General features: G+C 37.4%; 1 protein-coding gene and 1 long non-coding RNA gene across 2 annotated transcripts; both read left to right on the top strand.

Annotated features, from left to right (window-relative positions):
• Positions 1–65: 65 nt before the first annotated feature.
• Positions 66–961, top strand: LOC113465647. Its single transcript, XR_003390283.1, has 2 exons — positions 66–506; positions 553–961. It is a non-coding gene; the product is annotated as an uncharacterized LOC113465647 (long non-coding RNA).
• A 1,204-nt stretch (positions 962–2,165) lies between these two features.
• Positions 2,166–10,385, top strand: LOC103504881 (V-type proton ATPase subunit H). The gene is made up of 9 exons (XM_008469179.2): positions 2,166–2,372; positions 3,168–3,249; positions 3,942–4,131; positions 4,716–4,934; positions 5,246–5,532; positions 5,824–6,031; positions 6,360–6,562; positions 7,168–7,281; positions 8,887–10,385. Exons 1-9 carry the CDS (start codon positions 2,303–2,305, stop codon positions 8,972–8,974), a joined length of 1,461 nt encoding a protein of 486 aa, XP_008467401.1. The 5' UTR covers positions 2,166–2,302; the 3' UTR covers positions 8,975–10,385.
• The last annotated feature ends 2,728 nt before the right edge of the window (positions 10,386–13,113 follow it).

Raw genomic sequence — 13,113 nt, 5'->3', positions numbered from 1 at the left:
TTGTTTAATATTCAGTTTATTATTATTTTTTATTTGATTTTTTTTTTTTTTTTTTTTTTTTTTTTTTTTTTTTTTTTTTTTTTAGGGTTTTAAACATTTTTTTATCAAACAAATTTTGTATACCTACAATCTGAGAGTATACCTAAATTGGTACTTGATATTTTCATTGCCTGTTCAAGGTAAAAGTTCAAAGCCATAATTATTCTCTTTACTGAAGTACTTTGGTTTTGTAAATCCTCACTAGTTGGTACTATCAGAATTTGAAATCGTTTCTGATTTAGTTGTTTATTATTGATAAACATGGAGTGAGTCCCTAATGACCACGTTATATGTAACAAGCAGTTAACATTGATTGAATACGACAATACGCAACATTAGCACAAGCAGACAAAATATTCCAAATCATAACCTCAGTTAAAAGCTAAACACTTTCATATTCTTCCTCTACTCATTCAATAGGTTACAATAACAATCTCTTCTTTTTCAGTCTCATCTTTCTTCAATAGGTTACAATAACAATCTCTTCTTTTCAGTCTCATCTTTCTTCAATAGGTTACAATGATTACAATTCCATATAACTTGTAATACTCACAGTAGTTAACATACACGTGTTATCCAATGAGTATCATGCTATTTTCATGTTAATGTTATAAATGGATCTCATTTCTCATTACAATTGTACTTTGATAAAAAGTTCTAATCTTGCCCCCGAATATTCAGAAATGTTATAAAATCATCCACCTGTTTTCATAATATCTTCGGAATTATTTGAAGGACATCATTTGCTGTCTATCCATTGGTACTGAATATTACTGAAGCAAGTTTAAAAAAAAAAATCCCTTCCATCCCACAGCAATGTTGTATAACCTAATGTATAAAACCATACCCCACATGCAAATTTACGATAAAATTCTTTCTCCACCAACTAGTCAGTATTCATTTGATTTATTTACCTATCCTGATTTCAAGAAATAGATTACCTACCTATTTTATATTATGTTTAAAAAAAAGGAGATATTAAAAATAATATTATAGTAATGTACTAAAAATTAAAAAAAAAAAAACTCTTTGTTTTCCGAAATTTATTTGCAGCTACAAACATTGAAGTCTGTGTGTGAATAAAATGTACGGAATACTTCGCACTCTCTTGCTACATTCTACTTGTAAGCGGTAGGTCTTGTGTTTGATTCCAGCCCGGGGTAGATTTTATCCTAAACACATAAGGTTCGTTCTCGGAATGGCTGGCTTTCTTCGCTTTCGGGACGGTAAGACCTTAGCAGTGACCTACTCTATCAAACCTCTTGGGGAAAAACAGCAATGGAATGGCGAGTTTGAAACAAGGAGCGCGGCAGCGCTCCGCCCCGCCAAGTCAAGAAAGTTTGACCGCGCTACTAGAGATATTATACGCGACAGGGAAAGTAGCCGTTTTCAGGTAGTTGTAGAGGGACAACTACAAATGATGGAAGAAAACGGATCACCTGTGTGTGTTGGGGCACGAAAGTAGACTAAGTTGAAAAAAAAATCATCCAAATCGGTCAAGACAAGCAGGAGATATTTGACTGAAAAACGTCAAATTTTTACACATTTTCTGCTGCTGCTTCTTCTTTGACGTTGACCGCTCTACAGCCTAAACTACTGGACCGATTTTGTTGGTTGATGGCTCATTCTTTTTCTCGTGAGTGGCAGATGTGCCTTTTCATAGTTGAAAGGCCCTCAAAGGGCCCCTTTGGCCTTAAATTTGATAAAAGACTGTTTTTCTTCTTATAATGTCAGTTTTTAACTTCTTAGGACCAGTCCGAGGTGTGTAGGGATTGTTGTTGTTGTTTTTAACGTTTCCGACAGCATCAGCCTCACATTTCCGCTTCTAAATCTAGGAACTTCGCCACCACCACGGGATCAGTCCAGAGGGATGTCCAACATCCGATGTTGGATCCAGAGTTGTGGGTTTGGATGGGCAGGAGGATTCCGTGTACCTAGGGATTGTAATCCCTCACGCTTTTGAAGGATCTGGCACAGGGGAGCGTGTTGAGGACGAGATTTTTGTGGGAATTTTGCTTTAAATCCCACCATTAAAAAAAATACCCTGAGGACGAGTGAAATTACATGGGATTTTTATTGTCGTCCTCTATACGTAGGTACATAGTGCGTATCACTAANNNGGTTTTGAAAAAAAAAAAAAAAAAAAACTTCTGAAATCAAAAGTAAAGGATTTTTTTCTTCACAAAAATTAATTTTAATTTCATTTAAATTCCATTTCAAGGCTTTTTATTGAAGTGGAGAGAATATTCTACACTTTGGCACCATGTCAAAATCTAATGTGAACAACGTCAATATGAAAGAGATGATTCCTAATCTGCCAGACGACAAAACAGGTAAGGGATTGGTCAAATCTTGATAGGAACTGGGCGTAGGTACCTTATCAGTTAGGTGATAACTAGGATTTCAAATGCCTTTTCTCTTGAATTTAGGAAAAATAGATGGCTTTCAATTGTGCAAAAGGATTTAGAGTAAACTCCTGATCATTTAAAGTAGGTATATTTATTAGAGCTATAGGGATTAGTTGATTCCTAGGAGTCTAATGTTGACACCTATATGATCACACCCTTCTTGGTGTTATCAGTGTTATCAAACTTATCACACATTGGGTGGTTCTACATTTCAATTTTGCATTGAGAAGCTGAGTAGTTACTTTGTTTTTATGAAATGCTGAAAGAGCAAAGTTGTGATGTAAAAGTGGACACAAATATTGTATCATTGGCTAACTAAGTTCATTGAAGATAGCTTCTTGTTCATTGAAGATAGCTTCCATTTCATTGGACTTTAAGCTAACTTTTGTGTCCAAATTATCAACACACTTGTCTATTGAATACCTACTTGCCTCCCAAACAGATAAGTTTTGTTCTTGGAATAGCTGTCATCCATACAAATTAGTGGATTATTGAGCAATCCAAAAATTCCATGGGGTTTAAAGTGGGTGTAACAATAATCTTAAATATAGGGTACAAGTTGATTTAGCCATGGACTTTTTGAGTGGTACACAATCTGTTGGTAAACAATCTTACACTTAAAGAGCTGCTTGATCTCTCCAGAGAATGAACAAAGATTTCATATTTTATTAAGCCTTATGACGTGCCAAGAATTTTAACCTTGTTTTCTTTGTCTTGTAGACATGATTGCCGCTACTAGTGTGCTTCAGCAACAAGCTACTGAGGTCAGGAACCAGCGTCCAAACTGGAATACCTATCAGCAGTGAGTATGGGACTATGAAATATAATCTAGGTGCACAGCAGTGCGCCAGGCCAAGTTCTGGCCTGATCATGCCAGTGTGTATATTACACAAAATATTTCGATACATTTTTACCCCTATTATAACTGTGTCAATTCAATTTTCAATGTAATCTCACAAAATTTAGACCATATGTTAACCTATACTTCCTTATTCTACTTGCTAAATTTCGAAGTTCTAGCTTTACCAGAAGGGGTAGAAAAAAACGGTTCAAAAATTGCTTATTTTACGACTGACTGACTCACTCATCAAAATTATGAGGCACTTCCCGATGTCCTAGAAACTTGAAATTTGGCAGGATGGTAAGTCTTGATGAGTAAGTAAAGGGAAAATTCTGAAAATTGGCAAAAGTTGCACTGGGCGCCGCCCACAGGCGGAATTAACCGCTTTTTGGCGGTTTACACAAAACAATTAGAGATATTGAAAAAGTTATGAGAGTAGACCCCCCCAAAATCATACCTATAACCCCCCAATCAGTAATTTTTTATGAACATTGAAACAACAGTTAGTGGTATTTTCCTGTATTTTTACAGTTAACAGTGTTTCAACCAATTTTTTAATGACTAAACTACTTACTGAAGTCTTAGTTAGGTATCAAAAAGATATTTCACCAACAACAATTACAAATATTTTTTTTTTTTTTCTCTCCACTTAGATCCCAGATGATATCAAAAGAAGACTATGATTTCATCACTGTGTTTGACACGGCATCTTCTGCTAAGCGAGCTGAGATGCTCAATGAACGTAGAGGTCATGCAGCCAAGACCTTCTTGAATCTACTCGAGCACATTTCCAAGGACTCCACCATTCAATATATCCTGGTGCTCATTGATGATATCCTGCAGGTATGACATATGACCTATGTCAGGGGTTGTACGTTGAGGCTGAGGCCCAAATTTGATTTGGGAAAATGAAGAGTTCAATATAAATAGTAAGGCTTTGTTTGCATTTCATATATTCTGGAACTACTTGAGATTTGATGACTAAATAATAATAATAGTGCTTATTTATACTGCTTGCATAGGACTGAAAAGTCCCTTTACTCCAGCAGTAGGCTACTACTATTATTGTGGTCAAATTCTCAAATTATATTGAGGATAAAATTCCATACCTCGGCTGGGATTGAACCCACGCCCTCCTGTTTACCAGGCGAGCGTCTTGACCACTACACCACCGAGGCAGGTGGTGCTTGACAGGAAAAATGACAAATTTTCCTAAAATAAAAGGCGGGGTACAAAATTGATTTCTAATCTTTTTTGGGGTGGGATGGATTTTTGTTTATTTTTTGTGGGCACTTGATTTTTTTTGGGAGGAAAGACTTGGCGGGGCCTTTTTTATGCCACGAAGTGGTATTTTTTGGGGGGATGACAAATTTGTGCTTAGCTTTACTTTTACAATTTCTTATCCTCATTACTTACTGGCTTTTCAGGAGGATCGCTCCCGTGTGGAAATCTTCAAGGAATACTCTCAGACCAAACGTGAGCCTGTGTGTTCTCAATTCCTCAACCTGCTGAATGGTTCTGATGGTTTCATTATCAACATGACGGCTAAGATTATTGCAAAGATTGCGTGCTGGTCTGTGGATCTACTCAACCCATCTGATTTGAACTTCTACCTAACCTGGCTGAAGGACCAGCTCAAACTGGCAGTAAGTTACCTAGCTCTCACATTGAAGCTTCTGGATTCAATTCCTTATGGTGTTATACATTTATTTTTCCTGTCTTTTTTTATTTTTTTCCTTAAATCGAATTTTGATGTTTGTCGCGACGACCTATGAACTCAAAGCGAGAAAGTTTTAGATAACACTTCAGTCGATCATTTAAGACCGGTTTTAGCGTTACCTATGCTAAGCTACGCCGAGGAAGGCCAATAAATGGACGGGTGACTTGCACACTATATTGGGTATTTTGATGTTCAATCTCAGAGAACTAATCTATTGATATTGGTTATGTATTTCAGAACAACGACTACATGCAGTCTGTGGCACGTTGTCTTCAGATGATGCTACGTATTGATGAGTACAGAATAGCTTTCATCAATGTTGATGGCATTAGAACTCTACTCAGTGTACTATCCGGCAGAGTTAACTTCCAGATCCAATACCAACTGATCTTCTGTCTGTGGGTGCTTACGTTCAATCCAAAGCTAGCGGATAGAATGAACAAGTTCAATGTTATTCCTACCCTGGCTGATATACTGAGTGATTCAGTCAAGGAGAAGGTACATAGGTATTCTTTAACCACGATCGAATAAACTACGGGCTAAAAAATTCCCGGAGGGACGGACCCAGCTTGTTCCTATTTCCTTAAATCTAATTTTGATGCGTGAAGGTTTTTTTTTTTTTTTTTTTTTTTTTTTTTTTTTTTTGGAGGGGGGTTCACTTTTTTTAGGTTGAATTTATAAAAGCATGTGTGAAGAAAAACTCCATGTAGATACTGTACTCCAACTACATCTACTTTTTTAGGTACCTAGATATTTACTTGAAAAAAAAAAAAAAAAAAATAGTACTTAATTCCAATGTGTTGTGTTCTCTATTGACAGAATTTGATTGAGAAGCCCACCGAGCCTGCTCTGGCTAAGGAGAACTGTATTGCTATGGTTCAGAGTAAAGTACTCAAACAGTTGAGTATTCTGGAGCAACGCAAGTTTGATGATGAGGACATTGTAGAGGATGTGCAGTTCTTGAATGAGAAGCTACAGGCATCTGTGCAGGACCTTAGCTCATTTGATGAGTACAAAACAGAGGTGAGTCTTGAAAATAATCTGCAATGGCTGAGACCTGAAATTAAGAATCTGAGATTAAAGTTATATAAAATGGGTGGTTATAGCACGTTAAATAGATGAAGCAACGTTGCATGATGATTGGTGTCTGGATGGATCTAGCAATCGTGTAGAGACCATTTGGCTAATTTTGATAAATTATAAGGAAAAAAGGTCAATACTTATCTTCATATTCGTACTCGAGAATTCGTAGAGTATTTGAAAACTTCTTTGTGAAATGTATCCATTTATTTTGATGTACATATTGTACATACCGACTTGTATTTTAAAACATTCCACTCTCCATCACCAGGTGAAGTCAGGTCGACTAGAATGGTCCCCAGTACATCGGTCTGCTCAGTTCTGGCGAGAGAATGCACCGCGTCTACATGAGAAGAACTATGAGCTACTCAAGTCTCTTATACATCTGCTGGAGACTAGCCGTGACCCATTGGTACTCAGTGTGGCTAGCTATGATATTGGGGAGTATGTGAGACACTGCCCACGAGGCAAACAGTAAGTACCATTGGTACTCAGTGTGGCTAGCTATGATATTGGGGAGTATGTGAGACACTGCCCACGAGGCAAACAGTAAGTACTATGATATTGGGAAGTATGTGAGACACTGCCCACGAGGCAAACAGTAAGTACTATGATATTGGGGAGTATGTAAGACACTGCCCACGAGGTAAACAGTAAGTACTATGATATTTAACCACGATCGAATAAACTACGGGTTCAAATATTCCCGGAGTGTCGGACCCAGCTTGTTTAAAGAGGTTTCATACAGGGAACACTGTAAACCTGTGTCCACACATAGTCGACGTCCGTCGATCAATGTAGATATTGTAGATCGACAGGCAGTGTGGCCGGTTCAGTCGACATCGATCGACAGTTGATCAACTACGTGTGGAGCTTAACAACGGAGGTCTTATCATTCCGAAATTGAACAGGGAGGACAGGATAGGAACAAGCCAGCCGTTCGGAGAACTAAGATAAAGCAGATGAGAATCGAACCCGCGACATAGCGCTTACAAGGCAGACCCGCTACCCTCCTCGCTAACTTGGACCAAATGTTATAAAGAATAAATCCATAATATCCCTGTTCCTATTATTTCCAGCGTAATTGAGCAACTGGGTGGCAAGCAGCTTGTTATGCAACTTCTATCCCATGAAGATCCCAATGTTCGTTATGAGGCACTCCTGGCAGTTCAGAAGTTGATGGTTCATAACTGGTAAGTGACACGATTTTTAATCACGTTAGGCCCGTCACACACGTTACACTACCGGATGGGTCTTGGCTTGGTTTGACACTCTAGTAGTTCTGTTGGTTTATGAAGAACTACTCTCAGACCAAACGTGAGCCTGTGTGTTCTCAATTCCTCAACCTGCTGAATGGTTCTGATGGTTTCATTATCAACATGACGGCTAAGATTATTGCAAAGATTGCGTGCTGGTCTGTGGATCTACTCAACCCATCTGATTTGAACTTCTACCTAACCTGGCTGAAGGACCAGCTCAAACTGGCAGTAAGTTACCTAGCTCACACATTGAAGCTTCTGGATTCAATTCCTTTTGGTGTTATCCATTTAAATTAAAGGTCTTTTTACCAGGATCACGAAAATGGTGGTGCAAATTTTGTCCAGAAAACCATAAAGTCAAAAAACCAAAAAAAACTGATTTTTGGGGGATTTTTTCACATTTTCTCACACAAATGAGCTCTGATTGAAATTTCCCAGACTTGATATATTTCATTTCCTTGTATAGCGTTTGATAAACTTGTACCGTCCTTCCATTATTACAATAGTAATAAAAAGGTATAAGGGACGGACTATTGTATTCGCTTCGGTGTCTGTCACTCTGTCGGTCTGTTGGTCTGTCGGTCTGTCCCCATAGAAGGACTTATCCAAACCTGGTCGACCTATATATCAAATTAAAGGCCTTTTTACCAGGAACACGAAAATGGTGGTGCAAATTTTGTCCAGAAAACCATAAAGCCAAAAATCCAAAAAAAAACCTACCCATTATGGAGTACCTATGTTATACTTTCAGTGTTAGAACTGCGGCATTCCGTGGGTAATACTTGCAAATCCCGCAAAATCCCATGCGGAATTGGTCAAATCCCGCGGGAGGTTCCGCAGGACTCGGAAACCTGCGGGATTGCAATCCCCACACACGTAGCACTCACTGGTTCTAAAGCGTAACCAACTTTTAAAACTATTACCAAATGAGTTAAAAACCGACATTATAAGAAGAAAATCAGTCTTTTATCAAATTCAAGGCCAAAGGGGCCCTTTTAGGGCCTTGAAAATGCACATCTGCCACTCACGAGAAAAAGAATGAGCCATCGATTAACGAAATCGGTCCAGTAGTTTAGGCTGTAGAGCGGTCAACGTCAAAGAAGCAGCAGCAGAAAATGTGTAAAAAATTGACGTTTTTCAAAGTCAAATATCTCCGGCTTGTCTTAACCGATTTGGATATATTTTTTTTAACTTGGTCTACTTTCGTGTCCCAACACACACGCCTAATCCGTTTTCTTCTGTCATTTGTAGTTAACCATCTACAACTACCTAAAAACGGCTACTTTCCCTGTCGCGTATAATATATCTAGTAGCGCGGTCAAACTTTCTTGATTTGGCGGGGCGGAGCGCTGCCGCGCTCCCTAATGCGCATAGCGATCGGTACCAGCATGGTATAGGTAAACATTGGGAGCTGAGATTATTGAGATATATTTGAAAAATCCTACAATGCTGCAGTGAGCACCAAAGTTGTAATATAATAACACAAAGAAACGGCATTTATTTATTCATTTTATTAACCTTTTCTTGTTCCATGTGCAGGGAATACTTGGGAAAACAGTTGGAGAAAGAACAAACAGGAGGTCAGAATAAATCCAACAGTTCTGCCACGCTGACAGGAAAAGCTTAGGATTCCAGAGTGCATTAAGCCCAGACCTGGATATGTCCATTGTTATCGTCTTAAGTTACCCCAGGAGACGGCAAGGTACCCAGAACAAAAGTCTTTGGCATCCCTTGAAAATAAAGGTATGGAGCTAAACAATAAAATAATTCACAAAGCGTTCACAACACAGTAATGTTCATACAATATTGTGTGATGGTTGTTGTAATATTAAGGTTCGTACATACCTGTATTGTTTGAAACTTGCTTCAAAGTCCCAATCTGCTGCAGTATTACTGGAGCACAGAGGTGTGTATGCACCTTTGCAAAGTTTCCTGGAGTCTAGAATTTATCTTTTAGATTTGTATGTTATAATATTCTGTTTTCTTGCGTTATGTTTCATTTTATCCCATGTTTTACATTCCACTTCGCAATATTTCGACTCTCCATTTCTATTTCCTATGTCTCCTTGTTGATAGGTTTCATTTGCATGATATTTTACTGATCAATGATTTGCACATTGTAATTTTATGGAGACAATACCTACATTGTTTTTAACTTTTTACCATTAAGATTTTTATCCTACTTAGGAGTAGGTTTATTTTTTAATGTCGCTATTTAAGAATGTCTTAGCGCCCCCATAAGCCGAATCAGCTGCTTTTGTTTTGAATGCCCGGGTCTACAGTAAGACCAATTAGTTCTGTAACATACATATTATGTGTAATGCCATTTTTGCTCAAGAAACCTGCAAAGTCGTTTTTCGCTGATGTTGTGGAAGTGTGACCATCTTGTATGCCATGCCAGTTGCATAAATTGAAGACATGATTTAAGCCAGTGATATGATCAGTCCAATTTGATCAGTTCTCATTCTGAATTTCTTACGATCCGAATTCATCTCAATTCCCTAGTAAGTTCTCCTGAATTATAAAATTCTTTTTGTGTAAAAATACCTAAGATTCCTGAATTCTTTTTGAACACAAAAGAGTTTTTTTTTTTTTAAGGAAAGCACGAAATGTACCTACACCGATATAGTAAAACAGCTGGATGAGAACCCCCTACTTCTGATACACCATATGAAAGGCCTGGAAAAACGTAGAACTTCAGTACAACTTTGAGCTTGATTCCCAGAATGCTTTCTAAATTCACTCATTCAAAAATCAAACGGAGAGGGACTTTATGCACACACTGTATGTTTGTATGTACTGAGATGGAGTATGTAGATATAAAGCCCAAATTACATTTCAACATGAGACTATAGACCCGGATGTTAATTTATCACAAATGTTACTCTATTTTATGTCTATCTAGATTCTAGATGATTTGTGATTATGTCAAGTGTAAGTAGAATTCCATTGTTTATAAACCTTATTATATATCATAGCTAAGAGTAGTTAATTCTATTTGAAATATTATAATACCCTGTTCGTTCTATTTTATTTAATCAACTGAGTTTTAATTTTGTACTTTAGTTTCCCCCCCAAGTATCGAATGCTTTCCAAGGACATAAATGAGATACCTACAATCATTCTTAAGCTATGTGCACACATAGTTAACGGTCTACCGGAAAAAAGTCGTCTTTTGTATTTTTTTTTTCACGTCGATCGACTATTATCTGTGGAGACAATTTTAGCCTTTGAAATAATCAGGATTGAAATGTTTCTACCATTTTTTTTCTCCATTTGAGTTAGGTCCTGGGAACACACCTCAATTTCTTTGAAATCAAACATTGTTTATACATTATGTACGTATGTAGCCTTTGAAATAATCAGGATTGAAATGTTTCTACCATTTTTTTTCTCCATTTGAGTTAGGTCCTGGGAACACACCTCAATTTCTTTCAAATCAAACATTGTTTATACATTATGTACGTATTTACATATTATGTTTTCATTATGTATTCAAAACTCACCACTCCCTCCTACCATTGCAAATCAAACCTTTGACCTTGAACAAAGCACAGCCTGGCTACACCCTAACTCATTGGTTAATTACATACCGGATGAACCTATTATACACCTTGATAATCACACATACAGGGTGTTTAACTTTACAACCTCTACTACTGGATACCACAGGTACCCGTAAAATCAGAGACTTTGCAGAACTCCTTAACTGCAGGTCGGACGGTTCTGTTGATCTCAAGAAAAAAAAATCACTTTAAGATTTTAGGCTAAAAACGGATATTACAGGTTAATTTTCTATGTTGCAATGTAAAGTTGGACACCCTGTATTTAGAACTTCTCATTATAAAGCTATTATATGGGTTGTGTATTATGTAGGCAGCTATTAAACAGGTGACTGCGTAACACGAGAACTTTGAGAAGAATATTAACATTAGAATAAACAATTCATATTCTTATTATTTACCCATACGTGAAGTTAATAACAACTAGCGATTCCAAAACAACTTTTAATTCCTTAGAGAGAACTGTAACTGCTTAGGTCTTATCGTCCCGAAAGAGAAGAGAGAAGACAGGCAGGATGGGAGAAAGCCAGCCCTTCCGACAACGAACCTTATCTTTTAGGAATCCGCCCCGCCGGGAATCGAACCCGCGACTTAGCGCTCTACTAACCTAGCTAACTAGACTGGCTCAAATCTACTTGAATGGAACCTAACAATAGATCAGTTGCGCTTACTTGTGTGATGTTTCAAAGTCATAGAGCAGGAAAAATGAGGACCAACGGAATTTTTCTTTTTCTTCTACGACTTCTAGATACCGAGATAAATCGATTTAAATAATACCGATAAATCGTAAAGTTTGACGTCACGACATATGCTCCCGTAGGCGATGACGTCATAACTCATGACTCCCGCTTCGTTTGTTTGTGCGCAAGCGTTTCTGCGCATTTTGACATTAAGTCTGACGTCACAACTCTATGAACTTTTTAATTGAAACGGCAATTAAAAATTGAATTTTCGACCTTCTAAAGTTACTTTTTCGGAGTTTTGACTTCAGATTTGGATTTCTCACAACTTTTTACGTAGGAATCGACCTTTTATTAATAATATTTTCCCAATAGATCAGTTGCGCTTACTTGTGTGATGTTTCAAAGTCATAGAGCACGAAAAATGTGGACCAACGGAAATTTTCTTTTTCTTCTACGACTTCTAGATACCGAGATAAATCGATTTAAATAATACCGATAAATCGTAAAGTTTGACGTCACGACATATGCTCCCGTAGGCGATGAAGTCATAATTCATGACTCACGCTTCGTTTGTTTGTGCGCAAGCGTTTCTGCGCATTTTGACATTAAGTCTGACGTCACAACTCTATGAACTTTTTAATTGAAACGGCAATTAAAAATTGAATTTTCGACCTTCTAAAGTTACTTTTTCGGAGTTTTGACTTCAGATTTGGATTTCTCACAACTTTTTACGTAGGAATCGACCTTTTATTAATAATATTTTCCCAATAGATCAGTTGCGCTTACTTGTGTGATGTTTCAAAGTCATAGAGCACGAAAAATGTGGACCAACGGAAATTTTCTTTTTCTTCTACGACTTCTAGATACCGAGATAAATCGATTTAAATAATACCGATAAATCGTAAAGTTTGACGTCACGACATATGAAAAAAAAAAAAAAAAAAAAAAAAAAAAAAAAAAAAAAAAAAAAAGGGTGGCACCCTCTAAAAAAAAAAAAAAAAAAAAAAAAAAAAAAAAAAAACTACGGAGGTCTAATCTTCTCAAAATAGATCAGTTGCGCTTACTTGGGTGATGTTTCCAAGTCATAGAGCAGGAAAAATGAGGACCAACGGATTTTTTTTTCTTCTACGACTTTTAGTTCCCGAGATAAATCGATTTAAAAAATACCGGTAAATCGTGAACTCTGACGTCACGGCATACGCTCCCGTAGGCGATGACGTCACATTAAATGTTCCGAGCAAAGCTCCCTCGCAGGTAACGCATTAATATGTTTGTGCGCATACGTTTCTGCGCAGTTCTTTCTGCTCCTCCGCTAACGCGCTTGCATAGTGGCGCTACCTAACGGACGAAAAAACAACTGCGTAAAGTCTGAGGTCTTCTGAAGTCTGAATTTTCGACCTTTACATTTATTTTTTCGTAGTTTTGACCTCAGATTTGGATTTTTCCCAACTTTTTACATAGGAATCGACCATTTATTTATAATTTTTACCCATTTGCAACTGCTCCATTGAAGAGGACAG

Source organism: Diaphorina citri, unplaced genomic scaffold, assembly GCF_000475195.1.
Source record: "Diaphorina citri unplaced genomic scaffold, Diaci psyllid genome assembly version 1.1 scaffold138, whole genome shotgun sequence".
Lineage (NCBI taxonomy): Eukaryota > Metazoa > Arthropoda > Insecta > Hemiptera > Psyllidae > Diaphorina > Diaphorina citri.
This window is presented reverse-complemented; position numbering and strand designations above follow the sequence as displayed.